Below are 23,079 nucleotides of genomic sequence, written 5' to 3'. Positions count from 1 at the left end.
GTGACGCCGCGACGCAAGCGACGGCCCTGCCGCCGCGCGTGCGCGATGCGGCGGACGGGCGGGCGCCATGTTGCGGTGAGGGGGGAGGCGGCGGGGAAGGTGGAAGAACGAGTCCGGGCAGCACCGGGAGCCACAAACACAGATCTTTAATGCGATCAGACCGCGAGAGAACAGCACAGTCACGTACAGGCATCCCGAGAGCGCGCCCGCCGCCCCCCGGGCCCGCCCCGCCGCCCCCCCCACGGGACCCGCTCTCCCCTCACCCGACAACGGAGGTTACAAAAAACAATAACGTGAAACCGCGGAATTCGTTGTAAAAACGGACAGAGAAAGGGGGTTCGCATGCACTAAGGACTAACACCGAGGGAGCGCCGGGACGGCCGCGGGGAAACCGAAACCGTGAAGCAGCTTATCGGAGCCTGGAAGGGGAAAAAAAAGACCCGCCGGAACCCCCCCACCGGACACACGGCCTTAAAACAGCACTGACAGACAGACACCCGCCGCCCGGAGACGTTAGAGAGAGACGTCTTTTAATTAAAAAGCTGCCAGCCTCACCGAGCTAACAGGCAGCGGGCAGCTGGGCAGGCGGCAAGTGCTTTACTCACACAATTCTCACAAAATACCGATCCTCGGGGTGATGACTGTGGCTGGCGCGGCAAGGCGGCCTTCCTCCCCTAGTGTAAAATAAACCTAGTTACAAATAAGCTAGTTACAATATGCAAATTCCTCCCCACAGGCGTCAGGACACAGCTGGTGCCTCGGTCCCAGGAGCAGGGGGACACAGAGACACACGGGTAACTCCTGTCCTCGTCCTGTCCCTGGCTCGTCTCCATCCCGAGTCACCTCTGCCACATGGCCAAGTTCTGCCTGACCAGCCTTTTAAAAAACATACAACAACACGCTTTCCCCCCCCCCCCCCTTTTTTTTTTTTTTGCAAGTCAGAAAACTCCACAGAGGAAGCTCCGACTCTGGAGTGCACAGTAAATAGGCAGAGTAGCTGTGGCTGTACTCCTCTACAGAAAAACCAATCCAGATTTTCCACCGTTTTGTTTACTGACACCCGGTATCTGATCTGTAAAGGTACTAAAACCAGACTTGAGCCCATCTTAGAAATGCGCCCCAGCCAATTTGGTCACCCTCACAAAGCTGAGAAGCTTTTAAAATAGGTAGATCGGGGCCAAATTTTGTCTGTCTTGGCTTATCTGGAATAGTGAGGCAACTCTCAAACGCTGGAGACGTAAAAATGAGGTGGCTAAGCGCTAAACGTTAAAAAAAAGAATCCAACCCACTTTGAATTTCTTTTAACATATATAAAGAGAAGGAAAAAAATTAAGTGAGAACCAGTGCTACTGGTGTGCTCACAAAGGGTCAGGTAGATCTTTTTGGAAAGGGCCGAAGCGTAACAAACATCACGGCAGCTCAGGTCTCCGACCACAGCCCTGCCCCTGACCACCGCGTTCGCTGGGTCAGGACAAACACAGCATGCCAAACACTGGCCTGAATTGGAAAAACGATCCGTCCAGATTTATTTATTCCTCTACTAAAACAAAATCCTGTTAAAGAGTACGTAACTCTGTGTCTCTACAAACTCACAGCTATCTGCCAAACAATAAAAATTCCAAACTACAAAAGATGAGTTGTATTCAGTAAATATAAATGGGAAATTTAGGCTTTGTGTAGAATGTTTATCAGACTATTTACAGTGCAACACAGATCGTTTGAGTTCAGATCTCGCCAGCTTCTCTCTCTTCTGATCTCTTGGAACGAGATTTGCCATTTGTGCTCTCGTGCCGCCTCTCAGAAGAGCTCTTCTCTTTTCTCTCTCTGTCTCGTGACTTTTCTCTTGAAGATCGATCTCTAGAAGATCTGGAGTACAAAGTAAACCGTCGCTATAAGCTTCACAACTACAGCAATTTTCAAATATGCATAGAAATGACATCATCTGTCCCTAACAGTGCTGTGGCATAACCCAAGTTTCTTACAGCAATGTGCCTAGGTACTGCAATGTCGGGAGCGGTGTCCCCCAAGACTGCAACCCTGGGCCTTCTCCGATCTTTACAGAGGAGAACGCCAGCTTTGCAGCACTGAGTGCAGGGCGCAGCCTTTGTTACTCCCTCCTCAGAGTCATCCTTCCAAGCTCTTGCCACAGGGGCTCTCTTGAAGTCTTCCCTGAGCCCCTTATTAGTTTACTGGGCCATACTAAAGCGCCTGCAATTTCTTCCTCGTCTTATCACTCAGCTCTGTTTGTGTCTTCTGGAGTGTTTTTTTTCTCCATTATGCTCTAAGCTAGTGGCTTTCTGCTCAACTGCTTTAAATGCCAACTCTATTCTCTGGACTCAAACGCTTGCTTTCGTTGTGGGCTTTTTCTACTTTGCATCCTGACAAGCGTTGTCCTTGGCAGCATCCTGGGTTCAAAGTCAGGATGATACAGATTTATATTCACAGCCCATAACACAGCGAAATCTTTTCCCAGCCTGCCCGGATGACAGCTACAGATTTTCAGCAGTGCTTCACTGTATCGGCCCACACAGAATTAAGCAGAGGGCTCCATGTTAGGTCCAAAAAAAAAAAAAAAAAGGCTGTTTTCCTGTACAATTCATGCCAGCAGCCTTCAAAAGGTGCTGATCCCAAACGAGTTCTAGCGGCCCGTACCCCTTCAGAACCAGGCAGAGGCTTTCAGAGCCAGCACATTTTACTGCAGGACTCAGTACGCAGCAGGTTTTTATTTACAGTCCCACGAGGAGGGCCTGGCAGGTACCTTAGAAGTTCCAGCTTTCATTCAGGTTGATTGTAAGGTTTGGAAATACTGCACAATTGATATATTAAAACCTTACAGCCCTCTGTATCACATGAGCCATTTAATTTCATTTTCATTAAATTATGTCATTTAACCAGAAGACAACAGGAGTCTGTCTGGTAAGATTAACTCTTTTCCTGTTGCCACAACAATGCCTGCTGCCCGTAGTCCTCCTGCCCTGAGATCTCCACATCCTGTGACAGGCTTTCCATTTCTTTCTAGAAGCGAGACCTCGGACCAGCAGAACCTGAATGCAGGTTTCATTAATTCTCAAGGTGAAAACAGAAGCTACACTCTTTCAGAGAACAGGGTTTTTTTCCATTTGTTCTCTTGTTTTTGTTTAATTTTCTTAAACTGATCCTGGCCTCTCCCCAGTTCTTGGTAATTTTGTGAAAATCTGCCAGCTAGCCAATCCCCCTACAATCTCGATGGGCTGATTTCAATGTGTTCAAGGTTTTCGAAGTAATCCCTTACCTGCTCTTTAGTAATAGTTATTACAGGGTCTTCCTCACTTCCTAATTGTCCAAACTTCTTTTCTTTATTTTTCATGTTCAAGACAGATTTAAAAAAGGACTTTAGTATCTCAGCCATTGGAGAATCAACAGTATTTACACACCCCCCTCAATTATTAACAGACTTATTTTTTCAGACCGTTATTTCCCTCCCCTTCATCCGGTATCTTTAAAACCTGTTCTTACCCCTTGGCTAAAGGGACACAAGACACACAGCAGTAGGTTTGTTTCTAGAACTGTACTTGAATGGTAGTGCCTAATCAGGTGAGACAGTGCTAAAACACTCCCCTATTAATTAGGAGCATTTAAAAAAACCCAGATCTAACTTCGGCAAGCACCTGGTGATAGCCTTGCTCCTGGGCTTAGAAGGGCTGTTAGGAAACACAATGATTCCTTTCAATTTTTCTAATACTCCTACTCCTTGCCTCATCCTTCTTCCAACACAGCAGGTGTTTTGCTGAGTTTCAGAAGAGATTTAAAGCCCTTCTTTGAACTATAGCGTTTCTTCTCAGCAACAGGAGGATGGTACATTCCTCCCCCCGGCTTCCTTTTCCCCTCCCTCCAGTGCAGGTGCCTAAAGAACTGTCTCTCTCTCTCTGGAGCAACCTTCTCACAGAAAACTTCCCCCAGGTCCCAAATCATACACTTCTTTCCCCATGCCAGCACTGAGAGAAAGAAGCTGGGAAGCAAAAGATAACCACAGAAATGTAATGTCAAAACTGCCTCTCAGTTCCTTGGCTTTTACAGGCCTGGGGAGGCTCAGTTAGCTCAAGCAGGCCTTTGTGCTGCTGCTTATACAAGAACCCCAGCAACTTCTCAAGGCTCAGCACTGCAAATCGGGGAGCCAGTTCTATCTCCTAGACTTCTCTCAAGCCGGTATCTCACTGTACAGTTACTGCCCTACTGCTCTCACGGGAGGCCACCTACGAACTGCCACTGGGAAATCCTGCTTTGGCCCCAGAGCTGGTAGAGAACACTGCAGCTGCTCACTTGAGAAACCAGTCGTGCTCCTGCTTCTCTAAGGGACTGGGGAGGCTCACTGTGATGCCAAGGACTCCCCTTTCCAGAAGCGCTTGTGTCAGGAATACATACTTGTGTTTTGAACTCCTGTCTCTGGACCCCCGTCGGTGACCTCTGCTGTGGCTGCGGGAACGGCTCCGGTGGCGTCTGTGTCGGTCTCGGGATCGGGAGCGAGACTTCCGCCGTTCACGGGAAGCCGATCTCGAGCGTCTCCGCCTCCTATCCCGAGACCGTGATCTGAAGAGGACACAGATTGCCTCAGACTCAGGAGATGGGCCAATACATCGGATCCGTACACCTCAACCTATCTCTCAGACATTCCCGAGTAACAAATATCCAGAGCATCAGCACTCACCCCCCCCAGCACAGAAGGCTGATCACCCACAGGATAGACATCTCCCTCCTGGGCCTCATGCTACCAACAAAATGCCAATGGGTAGGGTTTGAGTTGCTGGGAAGCTTATATAAAAAGCTCCCACCATTAATGTAAGCGCATGCCGATGCCTGGAGCAGAGCTTACCAACCGTGCCTCGCTCAAAGTGAGGCCTGTGCAAGGAGAAGAGAGGCCAAAGGAAGCGGCATGTGAAATTACCATAGCCCCTATGGCAGTCAGCCAAAGGAGAGTCTCCCTTATGAAAGCACTGCCCTTTAGAAGCAGCTTTGTTTCAATCTGCTCTAAAAAGAAAACAAAGGATGCCAATGTATAGGGAAAGCAGTAGAAGATCTCCAGGTAGGTGATCACCAAGAGAAGGGTGTCATACCACCAAGGCAAGCTCTTCACAGAGATGTGGGGGGCTTTAATCTTGAATCTCTGTATTTTTACATCTGAGGCATTATATATGTAACAAATATCTGTCAGACATTAAAACTATGAACGTATATTAGGTATTTATTGAAAAAGGCATTGAGTACATTCTTAGACTCGTACTGGGGAGCACACAGCATGCTCTGTCCTGACTGAGCGAGCTGGCATCTGCTTTCTAGCCCAGCAGGTGACGTTAATTTGCACAGCACCACTGTGGTGCCCAAGCTGTACTTCCCATTTCTTTCAGGGAGCAAAACAAGGAGACTGGAGCACTGAGTGAACTCCATTTGTGAGACCCAGGAAAAACCTCAGTAGCTAGATAGAAATGCAAATAAGTATCTGGGGGAACCGTAAGAGAAATGTGCACTCACCTTCGACGATCTCTATTTCTTGATCCAGACCTAGAAAGAAGAGGAGAGTTATGATACGAGAGGTGTAAGAGATAGGATATAGTCAGCGGGTTTTCAATAAAATAACCCATTCACCCTGACAGCTCGTCACAGGAATACAATACCCCAAGTAATACATCAGTTAAAAAAACCTTGCCATAAAACCATTAAAACACTTAATTATCTTCAATTTGGGGGGCAGGGGGAATGGCAATTTATCAAAAACCGAAGAACTTTGTAGAAACACTAGTTTTTACATGCGGAGTTTCACAGAATGGTTCGGGTTGGAAGGGACCTTAAAGATCATCTAGTTCCAACCCCCCTGCCATCGTCAGGGACACCTCCCACTAGACCAGGCTCCCCAAAGCCCCATCCAGCCTGGCCTTGAACACCTCCAGGGATGGGCCATTGACAGCTTCCCTGGGCAACCTGTTCCAGTGCCTCACTACCCTTACAGTAAAGAATTTCTTCCTGGTATCCAATCTAAATCTCCCCTCTTTCAGTTTGCGGCCGTTACCCTGTGTCCTATCATAACAATCCCTGATAAAGAGTCCCTCCCCATCCTTCCTGTAGGCCCCCTTTAGGTACTGGAAGGTTGCTAGAAGGTCTCCTCGGAGTCTTCTCTTCTCCAGGCTGAACAACCCCAACTCTCTCAGCCTGTCCTCACAGCACAGGTGCTCCAGTCCACTGGTCATCTTTGTGGCCCTCAGCTGGAGCCACTCCAACAGGTCCATGTCCTTCTTGTGCTGAGGGCTCCAGAACTGGACACAGTACTCCAGGTGGAGTCTCACCAGAGCAGAGTAGAGAAGCAGAATTACCTCCCTCGATCTGCTGGCCACGCTTCTTTTAATGCGGCCCAGGATGCGGTTGGCTCTCTGGGCTGCAAGCGCACATTGCCAGCTCACATTGAGCTTCTCGTCCACCAGCACCCCCAAGTCCTTCTCCTCAGGGCTGCTCTCAAGCCATTCTCCGCCCAACCTGTATTTGTGCCTGGGATTGCCATGACCCAGGTGCAGGACCTTGCACTTGGCCTGGTTGACCTTCATGAGGTTTGTACAGGCCCACATCTCAAGTCTGTCAAGGTCCCTCTGGATGGCAACCCTTCCCTCCAGCATGTTGACCATGCCACACAGCTTGGCGTTGTAGGCTAACTTGCTGAGGGTGCACTCAATCTCACTGTCCATGTCACCGAAAAAGATGTTAAACAGCACTGGTCCCAGTACTGACCCCCGAGGAACGCCACTCGTCACCAGTTTCCATGTGGACACTGAGCCATTGACTGCAACCCTTTGAGAGCGGCCATCTAGACAGTTCCTTATCCATCGAATCCACACTTTTCCAATTTAGAGACCAGGATGTCATGCAGGACAGTGTCGAACGCTTTGCGTAAGTCCAGGTAGATGACGTCAGTTGCTCTTCCCTTATCTACCAATGCCGTGGCAACATCATAGAAGGCCACCAAATTTGTCAGACACAATTTGCCTTTGGTGAAGCCACACTGGCTGTCACCAATCACCTCCTTATTTTTCACGTGTCTTGGCAGTTTCCTGGAGGATCTGCTCCATGATCTTGACAGGCACAGAGGTGAGACTGACCGGCCTGTAGCTCCCCGGGTCATCCTTTTTTCCCTTTTTGAAAATGGGGGTTATGTTTCCCCTTATCCAATCAGCATGAATTTCATCAGACTGCCTTGTTTCTTGTCAGAACAGAAAGTTTACAAACCAGTTCAGCCTCTGTTAATAAACCACAACTAACCTTTCCAACTTTAAGTTTGCTGTGCATACTCAATATATACACTTTACCCTCCGCAGTCTCACATCACCGAGATCAACTCTAACATTTTCAAGAAAAAGTGCCTCTCTCCAGTCAGAAAGACACTTGACGGTTTTCTGATTTCTGTTCCTTTGAGGCAGTTGCTCATTAAAAAGGTTTTAATAAAGAGAAAATACAGGATTTTCTCACTCATCATTTTTATTTAACAAACACTGAATGGAAACTTGCATCAAAGGTTTTTTCTCTTGTTTGGGAAAGACAAGCTAGAAAAAAAAAAAGAGGGGACACAGACACAAGGGAAGAACTGTTACAGGAAAGTAACTGCGATACACAGAAAATCCTTCATCCCAGACTTTGGAAAGCAGCTGGAGAACAATCATCCAAGTCTTACTATTCTTTCTCACATTTACATGGCTTCAGAGCTCATGTACGGCACTCCAACCTTAATGCTATAAGCATTAGCTCTTGACAGCCTGTAAATAACAATGTCACAATTCTTTCAGCTTCAGAAGCGCCATTACTCAGCACCACTTATAATACCACTCCACATGAAAGACATGCCCTCCCTTTTTCTCTACGGCCACGGTTCAGAGCCAGCCTACACCAAATTGTCACACGCTGCCCAAACGGGCTTTTTTTGCTTTAATTGGGAAGCAGCCAGTCTCCTTAGAGACTCACTCCTTTAACTGCTCCTGTCTCCCCACTGCACACAGACTCAGGGGGAGGGTTCCAGTTACACAGCCACAGACCTGTTCTGGCCTTGTAACAAGAGATGCAGCTGAAAGCCACACACAGCCAAAATTTTAAAAATCAATAAAAAAGCATCTATTTTAATAACATCATTTAAAACCATACCAGGATAAAACAAGATTAAGAGAATCAACATGGCCTGACATTCCTTCACAATGAAATGGGATTGTTCAATCCCAGTTTAACGAAAAACAAACCCCAAAGTTTAGAAAGGAATTCAGGAAGAAGGGCTGTAAACAAGATGGAGCTGAACTTGAAGTCAGGCAAACCAACCATGCGCTGAGGCAACACACAAGATCATCAACTGAAGGAAAAGCTGATAAACCAGGAGAGCAAGGCAATAACCACACACCTTTTTCATGTACTAGAACCTGACAGAGCAGCAGGACCTCCCGTAGATGCCTGGCAGGCAGCTGAAATTTTTTTCTGGTGGCTGTAATTACTCCGAGTTCTTAATGTTCTTTTCCTCCTGATCACTTTATTCTGAATCACCGGTGCACACATCCACACAAAGCCATTCCATATCCCCTGAAAAGCCTGGCTGCCCTTCCACACCTACGATCTGAGCAGGAGTTTGCATGATAAACTCCCGATAATTACTCCCTAGTGCTAGACTTCAGCATTCAGGAAGCATCCAACAAAACAGCGCTCCCCTTACTAACCTGAATCACTACACAGCAGGAGACAGAAGACGACTCCTGTCTAGAGAAGTGAGAGGCTGAGCATATTTATTATTTTTCCCCCTTTTTTTTGTCCCTGCATCACAGAGGCCATGTGCTGAGTTTCATAACCTGTGTTTTGTCCAAGGAAATCCAGTTGGCAACTCCACCTGGGCTTGTTTGCCGCTGTACTCTGGAAGCAAATACCAAGGTCTGCTCTTCCAAGCATGCCACCTCTCCACAGAACTTCAGTCTTAAGAGATTACTGGGTAGCCCGCAGTCACGGGCAACACAAAACAACACAGGACAGAAGACCTGTCTTTATTTGCCAGTAGGAGTGACAACTCAGTTGACTCATTACTATGTAGAAATCACAGTTTAGTCGACACTATTAAAGTCTGTAAGAGCTAGAGCTTCACACGTGAATCTACAGGTTTCCACAGTATGTCATACTGCCTATAAGCCGCCAAAGACTTCTCAAAGTCAAGCAGTACTCTTTTCTCTTACTGAGTAACACCATGAAGATGCTGCATATGAAGACAGGAGAAGAATTGTGAAGGCAATATATTTGCTGCGGTTCCTTCAAGTATCAAGCTGTACATAACAGAGGCAGCCTGAAAGGCAGTATAAGTCATTGATTACTTTTTGATGGAAAAATGTCCTTCTAAGCACGATGTTGCACAGCTCCCAGAGGAGAAGGTGCTGAGATATTGAGAAATCTGGGCTCTAGTCCCAGTTCTAACACCAAGTGTCCACTGGGAAAATTGTTTTCCTTCTTTGGGTCAAGTTCTCATTTTGGAGAGGCAAATAATTTGACCTCCTCTGTATGGCACTCCTGGATCCTTCATAACATGTTTTTCTTTGGCATTTGAACAGAGGAGCATACAGATGCCTCTATAAAGAGCGAGAGCAAAAGCTTGGCTGCAGTCTCTAAGTAGCGCCACATATGGAGCCAGCAGGAACTCAGACTTTAGGCCAACTCAATGCAGTTCTTAAACCCTTCACTTTTAAAGTATTAAATATTCAAAAGTCATCTTCAAACCCCCTTATCAGATGCACCTGTGTGCGCTACCTGTGAACACAAGAGGCTCTAACTCTCAGGAACTGAGATTTAAAAAAAATATAAAAACAGAACACAAAACCAAAACCACAGACATGCCACAGGAGGAAGAAAGCTAGCGTTCCAGGGAGATCAAGAGAACTCTTCCTGAAGATAACTCTGTTGAGCAATTTTCACACAGAAATGACCTCCAGGAAGAAGAGGCGCCATGGAGACAGACACACCAAGTCCAGGTTAGATATGGTGCTACTGTTGTTCTGAAAGAGCCTGTCATGAAGGAGCTGCATGGGAAGACACTTCTTGTTTCATTTCCATCTTTCTGTCCACAGCAACATACATCAGTCCCTTTTGATTAACTCCTGCACTCATCAGCCAGTTCCACATTCTGCAGCTCCCAAATATCACTGCATTACTGACGATCTTGCATGGATGCCAGAAAGTTGTGAGGCTCTATATGAAGTGCTGCAGTTCAGGAGAAAGCTACAGCAATGAACCGACATTTCATATGACACCAGGCAATCCACAGGGAGAGAGAACACACATAAAACACCCTAACTGGAGAAAGCGTAACAATTTGGGGCTTCCATCTTCCCAATACACCAAAATCCCCAAGCTGCAGACCACAGAAAACCAAGCTGCTTCCATTCTGGTACTTATTTGCTAGCATTTCCAGCAACGTATACCCAGAAGCCGGCATCATCTTAGAGCGTATCACAGTTATCTATCTCTCATGCCTCTGACATGGAAGGCTGAAACACACTCTGCAGCGTGCGTCAAATCGAGCTTTCCACAGGCAGCAAGGTTGGTTTCCTTCAAACACGATGTACAAGACGAGAAATATGTGAGGTAACTGGGGAACTGCTGTGACAATGAGAACAACATTCCTACTCAGCCACTTCCTCTGCCTGACCATTGGAAATGACCACCCCTCCCCCCAGCAGGCTGTTTAACTGAGCTGTTTACATACAAGGTGCCTGTTCAAGTAAAGAAGAAATAGTTTTTCCAGTTCAGCTGGCAAGAGGCAGAAGAGCTTGTCCTGAGCATACCAACACTGCAGCCACTCCCGCTGTGCAGGGATTATACACGTATGAGCAGAACAGGTGACATGTACGGCCACAACCACCAGAAGCAGCCACTCCTTGTGATCCCTTGGATACCCTAGGAAGTGTTTTCCAAAGCTGTGCCAAAAGCACCTCACTTATTGTAGAAAAGTTTCTGAGGAGGACAGGCAGCCCACCATCTGTCTCACAGACACCAGCTCCATTCCACCATCACCTCCAAGCCTGAAAGGGAGGAGGGATGTCCAGGGAATTTCTGCATGACTAGCACCATTTGAGCAGACTTAGTCCTCACTGATATTAAACTTTCCCACTCAGATGCACTGGATGAGGACATTTTATACAGATTCAGACGCCCAAAGACAGGGACTAGACCAATATAGGCCTGAAGACTATAGGGAGTTCACATCTTTCAGACGCCCAATGGAGGTTAAAACAATACACATACAATCACTCTAAGCTGGGAGTTTTGTGAATTTGTTTTCATCTTTAACTGAATGCCAAGGTGCTCACACAGCACCTGGAGTATTTCCGACAGCTGCTCCAGCAGCAGATGCTGCTTTCCTGCAATGCTCAGATGCAAGAAACCAGACTATTTCAAAACCAACTTCACAAAGCAGTCATCAGCTCCCCCTTACCGTCTGCCCATTCTCTCCTCTCGTTCTCTCTCCTCTCTCCGTCTCAAACGATCCTGGTTTCTCTTCTCTTGCTTTTCTGCCACCGTTTTCTAGAAAAAAAGTTCACATTACATTTCAGCCACACAGTAACAGGTCAGAGAGATCTGCAGGGAGACTATTTGCACAGTAAGACAAAAATAGTAAGACAAGGAACCATTTCATTGCATTTTATGTGCTAGTCAAGATCTCTGTCAAGGTTCTCATTTTCCTCACAGCTTCACTAATATACATCAGTGCAAGAAATAGCATGCTCTGCTTTGAGTGCTTGTGCTCTAAGAGACAAGCCCATAAGCTTTGAGGCAAGAGACTGTCTCAGCGTGAGCATACCCAATGATCACACCGTTGATCAAGCAAGGCACTGACCTCAATATGCTGCCCGGTGAATAAGGCACAGGAATCACAATGGTTACTCAAGCAGGCTAAAGGTCTCTGCAAGCAAGACCAGCACCGCGATTCCATTACAAACCATTGCATAAAACTTCTAATCACTTCAGCTACCGAAGATGGTCTTCACTGACACCACTATGGGAAATTTCAGTTCAAGCATTTCGTTAAGAGGTCTCAAAAGTGCTCTTCAAAATTGAAAAAACCCACAGTGACAAATTTCAGCCAAAACAATGAGAAAGAGCTATGGTACAGTCACATGTATTTAAGGAAGAAATGACAGCAATGGTCTCGTTTGACTAATTCTGAGGGTATGTATTTAGTTACCCAGAAATTACAGAACAGAACCCAAGATGAGGCCACTCAAGCCTCCATTTGAAGTTTCAATCAGAAATTTGTAGGCTTCTACAAGCATTCTGCAAAGAATCCTGTATGGATTTAATAGAAATCTTGAATGTCTTCAGAACTACAAGGAGAAGGTTGAAGACAGAAAGGATTACCCTCAGCTGATCCAGTTTCTCACGAATCTGAATGAAACCCAAGTGTAATTTGCCTCCAAAGTGGTCAGCAAGACGCCGGTCGTTGTCATGGAGACCCAGATATGCTGAACAGACTTCACACACACGCAGCTTCTGCTGCTGGAAACTGGATGCAGGCATTGAATTTCTGTATTCTTCCTAAAGGGAGGCAAAAAAAACCCACTCAATTGTGAGGGAACCCTTACATAGTCACAACCCTCCAGGGAAACCCCTGCAAAGAATTGCCCTGCCGCTTTCAAGAATCAAAAAAAGCACCCTCAATATAAAGGAGGTGCCATACAAAACACTTTGCAAGCACGGCTAACCTGATAGTCTGTCGCTGCAAGTGACTAGTGACCAAATACTTCAGAGGACAAATCCCCCCCACCCCAGTCAGCTATCTTAACTAGCTAGAAGTTTCCAAAAAGCTTTTCTTCACCTACCACACTACACTGCCAACCGCTTGCTGGCACATGGCTGAAACTGAAAAAGGAGGTGCTGGCAAGATAGGAATAGAGGTAGGAACCACCCAGCTGTTTGTCACGTACTCAGCCTAGCTCAGTCCGCTATTACAATTCATAGGAGAACCAAGGCCATACCTCTGCCTCTTTCTTTTTCGCTCGGACTTTCTCCACTTCCATCAGGATCTTTTGAGACTCATCAACATTTCCTTCAGCTCCCAGCTGTTCAGCTTTAGCTAGGAGTTTTCCAATGTCTTCATTCAGCTCATGTACTTTCTCTGCCTGAAGAGAATAGTTAGTTTTTAGTAAGACAAAAAACTTGCTAAAGCTTGCAGGACTTTTGCTCTTTCTCTAAAAAATATTCTTTAACAAAAGCCATTGTTGGAAGATGACCATAAATCTCCAAAAGTCAAAGGAGTCACAACAAAAGGGGATTGGTGGGCCAAGTACAGGCAATGCAGCCACGGACTCATGGCAAAGACAGAAACTGGACATGGAGAGCACATCATCAATTCTACCACAAACAGTGGCCCATTGCTGGCTTGCAGGACAGGATAGAGTCTGCAAAACCAGCTTCAGAAATGCTTTGCATTGTCCTGATGAAGGAAGCTCCCAAAGTGGAAACCTCATGAGCATTTATTAAGTGAAAAGACAACAATCATGGGATGGATTTACTATTCTAAGCTATTATATTAACACTGAATAGTAGGGAAGAAACCAATGCTTTATGGCCATGCTAAAGCAACCTATTTCAGAATTCATGTTTTAAACCTCTATGGCCCTCTGAACCTTTAAGTTTGTCACAAGACCAGTATTTAAGGATGGCTGGAATACACAAAGCCTTTGTGGAGCCTAACTTCCCAGTATTAATAGCATCAGAGACAAGCCTTTAATGAGAAGACAATACCTTTGCAGACACTTCAGCACTGATCTCTTCTTGTGTCTCAGCCAGGCGTTTCTTGGCCAGTTCTGTTCTCCTGTCACACTCTGCGATGAAGGATTCTAGGTGATCCATTGCCTGCATGTTAAAACAAAGAATTGTGAATGAAGATGCTCTCCGTGCCTCATTTAGCTTTGACAGCCAACAGCCACCTGGTGCAATCCCTGTATAATGCACAAACAACCTCAAGAATGGAAGTCTTGAGAAAAAAATACATGACACTTTGCAGAAAAAATAAAATTTTCTCCCTGCCCTTAAGTCTGTCATCTGTCTGGAACCTGACACAGTTCCTTTGCTCTGACACATAACAGGATGCTCACATGAAGACTGCTTTGAACTGGAACTTCCAACACATGAGCAACAGGTGCAAAGACAAAAGCACTGGACTAACATGAAAAGAGGAAGACAGAAATGTTCTTTCACTTGATCTGTTCCATCACAGAAAGCTAAATCTGACAAAAGTGAAACCACAGAGCAGGCGGTTTTTAATGTCAAATCTCCTTCTGGGACAGGCCACCAGATTACAATGACCTGGTACAGAGCAGCTGGTGTGGGATGCAAGGAATGCCAGAGGTGCCTCCCAGCTAGCTGGATTAATGGGGTTGTCAGGATCGTAATTACTTTTTCAATTTCAAGTCAGCAATCAAGCCGGCATTCGGGAAGGGGCTTCACATTCTTGTCAGATAACACATCAAATAACATGGCTAGCTGAAACGCCCACCGAGTTCTATTGTTCAGCCAAATAACTTCCAGCAGCAGGTTCCAAAAAAGTAACAAAAATTTCTCCGTACTCACATCCAGCTCAAAAAACAGGTCTCTCTCTTTACTTGCAATCTCATAATCTGCTCGCAGTGCCAAGTCATGGATCTTTGTACATTCTCCCAGGTCCATTCGCTGTTGAAAAGAAAAAGAAAAATCAATGTAAGAACCCTTCATTATGGCAACAAGCAGCAGATACTTAACTCTTACCACCAGTATCATATCAAAATACAGCCTCTTTAGGCAGAAGAGCTTCCTCTTAACCTGTCAGTAACAGAACTAGGCAGAAGAACAACATGCTTGCTAGAACCCCTTTTCTAGGTGTTCCTGGAACAACATTAAACCACCCCAAATGTTTTAAGTCCAGCGCTACTACCACTCTAGGTCACAGCACAGCCTTAGAAATTGCTGGGAGGGAGCTGGGAAGACACAGCACACTGCCACAGCAACTCCTTCAACAGGCACCGAACACCTCCTATTATGGAGCTACAGCACAGCAAAACATCCAGCTTTGTACCCTGCTTAAAGCTCACCTGGAAAAGCACATCTGTGCCAGGAGGAGCCCTAGTAACGTATTGAAAGGTACCAAATCATAGAACACGGACAGAATGCTTCCTATCAAGAACAAACGGACTTAAGGGAATAAGGGGTATGGCCAGTGGAAAAGTACAAACCCAGGCTCAGCAGCAGCAGACCCACAATTCTACAGCTAGCCCCTTCTCACATTCAGCTGTGGCCTGGGATTTTAAAACCTGCCCAGCAAAGCTAAGTCCTATACATAAGCTTGTCTAATGAAAGACTTCTTGAGAGCATCTCCTCTCCCAGACTCGCATGCTGTGCTTCACTCCCATTGCAATCAATGCTATTTAAATTTGTTATTCTCCCCCAACCTAGTACTTAAGCACCACATGAACTGAAGTTAATTATGCTCTCAAAACATGGAAATCGCATTTTGACATTATCAATATGTAACTGAGAACATTTTTCTTATTCTTAAAGTAGAAAAAGAACATGACATTTTGAAAGCCAAAATAATAAAAGGCCTAAGAGCGAGCCACAGTACAAATGGCAGTGTACATGTCATCACGTGAAGGAACACCTCAGCCAGCCATCGTCTTCTCTCCCAGTCACCACCAGTCCCAAGGAGCCCAAACCCAAACACAGCACGATGGGTGTCAACTCACTAAACTGCAGAAAAAGCTATATATCTCTGTGGAACGTCACAAACCAGACTGGAGGTGCCAGGGACACCTATGTTAAACACCCAGACAGCAGCAATGGAAGCATTTAGGATGCAGCAAAGCAACTAAAGCAAGCTCCACCAGGTAATGCAATTACCTGTGTTATTAGCTTCTCTTTTTTTAAACAAAGAAAATAATTCCAGATGACTTGCTGCGATTTAGCCTTCCTCATTTTACTCAGATTTACCAGAAACAGAAGGCCACAGGCAGCAGGCTACAGGAACAGCCACTGCATCCAGGAATAGTCCTGCTGAGCTCTGTAACGGTAGAAATTTAATGCCTACCAAAAAAAAAAGTGTTCCGGTACTTTCAGAGCTTAATCATGTTCATCTTCAGGCAAGCCTCTTCAAAGAATGCTAGCAAGCTACTGTTATTTTACCACAAAAATAACTTTCCATGGTGTGACTTAAATCTTTTATTCTTACGGTTATTCTACTGAGATCCCGTTCCAATACAGGGAGAAAATGGCAATATTAGATGCGATTGTCACAGATTGCAAGTATTCTTATCTGAACTCTTCTTGCAAGCTGAGCCACTAGCTTCGCTTTAGAGAACGGGCTCCAAAGCTTCAGAAGAGCCTACAGTGTGTTCTGAATTCCTCTTCCTGCTTGTTAAAATGCAGTGACCCTCTCAACCCCTTCCTCTGGGGGAGAACATTCAGGTCTCACCAGCATACAAACCTCCAGTCTTCCTCCACATCTCTGGAGATGATCTAGGCACATGGAGATTTTCACGGGTATTGCTCCCTTCAGGTAAGAGCACTAGCCCTTCTGTCTCAAAGAATCCTCTCATCAAATACTTACCTTTTTTCCAGCAGTGATTGTGACTTGCTCCAGTCAACACCCGTGGCTGGTTTATAATAAAGGTATTTGAGACAGGTAACCAGCAGAGCCTGAGTAAAGATTTAGCCCACACACACACAAAGGTTTAATACATTTAGGTGCCACTGATAATTAGTCCTCCTCGCATTTGCTGAACAATCCACTTTCTGAGGTATCTTTTACGATCTCCACTAAACTGCTAACTCACCAGAAAGATGAGAAAGGCTCTTTAATAGTAATCAGAGCTGCAGAGTTTTGTCCAAGTAAAAAAGGAAAGCACTCCCACAAAACCATTCAGCAACCTACAACTTTCAGCTCACTCATAACTCCCAGTGGGGACACAATTAATTCCCTGATTCCCTGAATGTAATTTCCAAGCTATGTTTTACCCAGGCAGCTTTCAGACTCATCTGTCCACTTACTAATGAAGCTAAAATTCTGGAGAATTACTAGCTGATGCCATCCAGAATGTGCTGCAGTACTTCCACTGACAGAAACATGCTTACCTTTAGCTGCAGAGCTAACTCGGTGCAGGCCACTAACAATCTAGTGACAAGTGCCCTGATAACAGCACATGGGGATATTAAACTAACTTGTGTTCTCCCCGAGTCTTCCTCCTTTCCCACGGAGACCAAAATGAGAACCATTGTAGTTTATTTAGCGGTAAGTTTAGACAAGTTTCTGGGGTCAAAGGCTCTTACGACCAGGAACACTGGCCCAACTAAACAAAGCAAACATCAGCATACCTTCTGCAGCTCTCAGGAATATTCCAGAGCTTTACTCAAAGTCTGGACTCCTTCTCTTACTCTGCACCTGAAGGTCAGGGAATGGAACTCCATCACATATCACTAAGCACAGCTACCTAAAGGATCTAGCTTCCTGCTCACCTCCAATCAGCCTCCAACTAAGAAATATCTGCACAGGTGAAGGATGCAGCAGTAACAATGCCTTCAGGGGACATAACCAGCACCAGAAGGCTTAGTGCATCTGTTGGAAGTTTCCAAAAAGATTCAAGGTCCTGATTTCTGCAATAACACACATCCCGAGTTGGATGCTACCCCATCCAGCTGAGGCTGGTTCATCCACACAGCCCTTCCTTTAACGGAGCACCGTAAGATATCAGTGAACCTGACCGAGATCACAAGGAAAGCCTGCGCATTCCAATTCTGTTACACTCGGTACTGGTAGCGCTGACAGCTGAAATGCTGTTCCTGTTCCAGACATCACATGTTCTTTCAACACGGATCTGTGGCACCAAAACTTTTCCTTGCCCCAAGAAGCTGCTGACAGCGATGCAGAGAGCTCCACAGCCAATTAAAGGCCACCACAAAAGCATCTGAGTGATCCACAAGATCACTTGCGCAGAAGCAGGTCTTCCTTCCTGCTCCCGTGTGAGATTTCTGAGCACAAATTCCACAGCCCAAGGGAAAAGACAACTCACTGCAGAGAAGTAAAAACAGAAGCAAGAGAAAACAGATTTCTCAACGTGCTTCTCTGCCCCAGGAGACTCCCAACCCACCTGAACACCTCCAGCTTCCTCTGTGCTTTGGCACTAGCTCCAACAGTCATGCACATCACTTAATTCCACCCCTTCTACTCACCATTCACCTTCTTCCTGGAAAGGTGCCAAAAGAGGTAGAAGGCACCCTGCACCTTCAAACCACCATACGGGCCCCAAAAAACTGTTGTAGAGTCTCACGTCAAAAAACGTACCCTAACCAGAGCAACACGCACAAAGGACGGAGGTGGGCAGAAGGTTTACAATGCTGAAATGGAAGTGAGGGGATATGGAGGCTGACGGAGCAATTGCTGAAAAAAACATCCAAGCTTCAAATAAATAAAAAATGAACACAGAGATCATAGAGACTGGTATTCAACTTCCAATATTATTCTGCAATTGAGAAGGTAAAGTTTGAGTGCTCAGAGCTGAGGCAGCTTTTGCTAAAGCTCTTTCTACCAGTGCTGCCACAGAGTCTTGCTATCGCAGGGACACACACAGAGGAAGGAGTGCCAGCCCTCCCCTTTGTCGGTAACCCACTGTGTCAAACCCAGCTCTTGAAATAACAGCAGGAAGGGCTATAAATAACGGTATCTTTAAACAATCTGGTTAAGTGGATGGACAACATGAATTGCCACAGTATTTACTGTGAAACAGTGAGCGTAAAGATGCATTTCAAAGATCTATATTCATCTCCATCCTGCAATTCTGTAATACAGCAACAATTACAAAAGACATGCACTGTTTTCTTTTGAAAGTCAGACCACATCGTTCATCTGGGCACTGAAATTGAATATGTACTTCACAAGATCTCGCTGTCAGAAGCCCACATCGCCTTTTGCTCTCACAGAGAACACAAGAGCCAAACCTTTGAAAATTGGCCAGCTCTGTCCCCAGAGGGCAGCAGCAAAGGAGCCGACTCAAGTGTTTCAAACCAGTCAGGCAGAGTGACACACTGCTCGCACCAAACAACGCTAAAGACAAAGTCAGCCGTAGCTGTAACCTGCCATTACCACACCAACCAGTAATAATGAAAAAGCAGCCATTCCATCAGGGGAACATCACATGGCTGGAGAGTGGAGACTGAAAAGCTCCAAGGACTAAGGATTATTGCAGCTAGTGAGAAAAACCTTGCTAACCTGAAGATGCAACCGTGAACTAAAAGCATCCAGGACAACAGACTAGCTATGGTCTTGCGACCTCCACAGAACAGGTTTCAGGCCCTAACCATCTCACCTTGCTAAAAGAGGAATAAACCTGCAACTTCACGTGGGATTGTGAGAGAAGAAAACATTTCAAACAAATTCTGAGAGCTCCCGAACGGTTCCATACACCGGTCATAAACTGAAATTAAAATTGTGACTGCCCCATGGGCACAGAAAATCTGATCTCTCCTAGAAGTTACCTACGATGCACAGCTGAGCCCTGAAGAGCTGTACCAACGTCTGCCTCACCGGAATTCCTTATTACAGAGAATATACTTACTGTTCCAGCCAGGATATCATGAGGACAGCAATCCAGAAGATGGCTCTTGCAAACACGATCGTCTGTAAACTTCACCCTTTGTCTGGTTTCATCTCCTGAAATTCATTTGTGGTTTTAAATAAGGAGACATTAGAATACCGATAAGAGAACAAAGACGTCGGTATGATCATTTCGCCTCAATATGCAGATTAAAATACTTGGTGTTCCTGCTCCCCAAAATTACTCGAAAAAAGCTTAGAGGGTAACAGGATATTCTGGAACACTTATAATTGGCAACAAGCACTATTTTAGCATTTATTCATCCAGTACACCATGTTAAACACAGTGTTGGCGAGCCAAGTAACGTCCAAGGCCTGTCATCCATATAAAGAGACAGCACAGCCAGAAGAGAAAAAAGGAGACAGACAGTCTGGCTCACAGCCAAAACCTTTTTTTTTTTTTTTCCTCTTTTTTTTTCCTTTCCCCCCCCTTTTTTACTGTCAGGAAGGGGCAGGAGATATCGAAATCCGTGCTATCAGAGGGCCATGAATCACAAAAACAGGGCTGTGCTGAATAGTTTTTATAGGCACTTGCTATTTGCTCAGCTGATAATTAAGACATCGGTCCATTTGGTTTGAAAACCAAATATGCAGTGTGCTTTCCAAGGCCGTGCAAAGACGAATCTTGTAGGTCTTGGCCTGGAACACGAAGCTTGCTTCCCACCCACCTCCCACCCTCAGAAGACATTTTACACTCAGGAGCCACTTAAACAAGACAATATCAGAAAAGCAAAAAAATGAAAAATAAAAAAGAAACAAAGTTAGTCAATACACACTGCGAGCTCCAACATATACTATACCCATCTGCATTCTTCAAGACCTCAGCTGCAGAATTTTATGCCCACTGTTGAAAAGTTTTAAAGGAAAAGTTTTCTTGCCCACACACCTGCAGTAAGGAAGTCAGGGGAATGATACATAAAAGTAAAGGCAAAGTGGTAATGGTATGTGACAATTTTAAAGCTCATCTGTGTATATGACACAGGTATGTGTAATACTAAAGTATGAATATAGTTTAGGATTCGCAAGCATCCAGGAATAATGTTGTGTCTACTGAAAATGTTTTTTTATTTTTTTTTTTCTTTCTAAACTACACTTTAAAAGTTACTTGTGAAAAAAAGCAAACACTTTTTTTTTTTTGTTATAACAGCTTTAAAAATTGGTTGTGACTCACGGCTCGATGAACATGAGGCTTTTCTGCAACTCCCTTGCAGATTGATGTAGGCAGGCAAAGATACACTGAACCTTTATAAATAAAATAGAGGGGCCACAATTGTTCAGTTTGTATGAAATAAAAATATGGGAAGCAATTCAATAGCAACTCAATACACAAAGAAAGAAAAGCACTTATTCACTTACGAAACAAAGTGCAAAGTACCTGAACAGCCCTGCTAACGTGCCAAAGAGAATTTTAAGGACTCGGGCAAGTGGCAGAAAGGAGATACAAACCGCAGCGGGAACATAATTTTGCATAGGCTGTCACATTTCTTTTCTTGGACAACAACTACAGCGGCCGGCTCCTGCAGGCACACCTACCTACATGCCCCTACGGACGGCGCGGCCCGGGCACGGAGCTTTCCCTAACGCCTCCCGGCGGCCGCCGGGGCCCGGAGCGGCGGGCTCCTCCCGGGGCCGGCCCACGCCAGGCGCTTTCTAGGGCCGGGAGCGAGGCGAACTCCTCGGCCGGGCAGGCCTACCCCTACCGGGGCTCCCTGCGCCCGAGCTCGCTAGGCCGCCCCGAGGCGCGGCGAGGCCCGGGCCCGCTCCGCCGGCCGCCCCGCACCGCTCGGCGGGGCCGGGCCGCGGCTCCGGGCTCGGGCCCGCCCCGTCCCCCGGCGTGGGCGGAGGCCGATCGCGCCGCAGGTCCGGAGCGGAGGCAACGGCCGGGCCGGGCCGGGCCCTGCGCGCGGCTGAGGCGGCCGCCAGGCCGCGGCCTTTCCTGCAGGCCCCGCCCGCCCCTACTCACCGTCCCGGGCCGTGCCCATGAGCTGGTCCAGCAGGGCGCGCATCTGGGCCTGGGCCGACATGGCGGGTGCGGGGCCGGGCCGCGGGGCGCGGCGGGGCGGGCGGCTCCGGCCTGGGCCTGGGCAGCAGCGGCGGCGGCCTCGACGGCGGCTCCGGCCTCAGCGGCGACGGCGGCGGGCGCTGGGCGGAAGCGGCCCCTCCCGCTGCCGCGCGGCATGCCGGGACCGGTAGTCCTCGGCGGGGCGGGGCGCGGCGCCGCTCCCTCCCGCCAGGCCGCACGGGCGCCCCGCAACCGCCCCGCCCCGCCGGCCCCGGCTCCCCCGGGGGTGGGGACGGGCCGGGGGCACCCAGCGCCTGGCTCCTCGCTGGGCCGCTGCGCTGGGCTCGGCACCCAGCGAGCGGGCTACCCCTGCGTGCCACGGGGCTGGCCCAGCCTGGGCCTGGCAGCGGCTGCGGAGCGCTGCTGAACCGTGTCAGCCGAGCCAGGCAGTGCCACACCGTGCCGAGCCCCGCCGAGCCGTGCCAGGCCATGCCGGGCGGGCGGGCGGTGGCGGGTGGCAGCAGGGAGCGGACCGAAGGGTGCCCGCGGCTTATCAGCTGCCACCCGCTGTGTTTGCCCAGTGGTGCCCTGGTGGGACGGCTGTGCTGCCGCCCCGGCGTCGCTGGTGTGGGTGTTCGGAGAGGGGAGAGGGAGGGCTGGGGGTGCCGGTGCCCAGCTCTGTCCCCACAGGGTGCCCCGGGGCTGCCAGCCTTGGGGGAGTGGTGTGGGTGACAGCCGTGCCCAGGCTGGCACTGTCCTCGCCAGTGCTGCACCGTGCCAGGGACTGGGGACCCCACCTTAGCACCGGGGGACAGCCCAGCGCAGGGTGCTCGGCGCAGGGTGGCAGGGAGAGCTCCGAGGGAGCAGACTGGGAGCTGCGGTCACCCCCAGAGCAGGGGACAAGGCAGCTCTGGAGCAGGGCGCTGGCCACCTCCAACCCTGATGGACGGTGTGCCACCCCCTGAGCATCTCCAGCACAGGCAGTGACAGGATCTGGGCACCGTGTCAGACCCCCCCATCCTGTGCCCTCCAGCTGTCACAGGCAGGCTGTCCTGCATCCCCTGGCCACCCCGTGGCCCCCCAGCCACCCCCAAGTCCCCTGGCCATCTGTGTCCCCTGGCGGTGCTCTGTGCTGGCCCATATGGCCCCGCTGGCACGTCCCGCTGCCAGAACGGGAATAGCACCTTTGGCCACAGCCACCTCGGGACCCGAGCTGCTCACCATTGTCACTGTCTTTGGTCACCCACACACTGCGTGGGCCAGCATGGCCACAGCCCATAGCAGAGACACAGGGCACCCCAGCGCCCCGTCTGCGGTGACTATGCTGCCATCCTGAATGCTGATCCTGCCGTGGGGCTGTCCCCACATGGCATGTCCCCATTTCTGCATCCGCAGGCACTGCCTGGCAAGAGCCACCAGCCCTGGGCACCCA

At 47.9% G+C, this 23,079-nt stretch overlaps 1 protein-coding gene across 5 annotated transcripts; it reads right to left on the bottom strand.

Annotated features, from left to right (window-relative positions):
- Positions 1 to 72: 72 nt before the first annotated feature.
- LUC7L (LUC7 like) lies at positions 73 to 21,799 on the bottom strand. 5 transcript variants are annotated; one of them, XM_063344599.1, is made up of 11 exons: positions 21,609 to 21,799; positions 19,608 to 19,702; positions 14,599 to 14,697; positions 13,771 to 13,881; positions 13,002 to 13,145; positions 12,385 to 12,561; positions 11,462 to 11,550; positions 5,506 to 5,535; positions 4,402 to 4,566; positions 1,702 to 1,866; positions 73 to 674 (listed from the first exon to the last, which is right to left on the bottom strand). In XM_063344599.1, exons 1-10 carry the CDS (start codon positions 21,667 to 21,669, stop codon positions 1,725 to 1,727), a joined length of 1,113 nt encoding a protein of 370 aa, XP_063200669.1. In that variant the 5' UTR covers positions 21,670 to 21,799; the 3' UTR covers positions 73 to 674; positions 1,702 to 1,724. The 5 variants fall into 5 exon arrangements, with proteins under 5 accessions (XP_063200669.1, XP_063200672.1, XP_063200668.1 ...); XM_063344602.1 differs by lacking the exon at positions 73 to 674 and adding an exon at positions 20,817 to 20,887 and having other exon boundaries at positions 1,499 to 1,866; positions 21,609 to 21,798; XM_063344601.1 differs by lacking the exon at positions 73 to 674 and adding an exon at positions 3,272 to 3,333 and having other exon boundaries at positions 1,731 to 1,866.
- Between the last annotated feature and the right edge of the window lie 1,280 nt (positions 21,800 to 23,079).

The sequence above is a fragment of the Chroicocephalus ridibundus genome, chromosome 8, assembly GCF_963924245.1.
Source record: "Chroicocephalus ridibundus chromosome 8, bChrRid1.1, whole genome shotgun sequence".
NCBI lineage: Eukaryota > Metazoa > Chordata > Aves > Charadriiformes > Laridae > Chroicocephalus > Chroicocephalus ridibundus.
The sequence above is the reverse complement of the archived record's forward strand: the minus strand, read 5'-3'. Positions and strand labels throughout refer to the sequence as shown.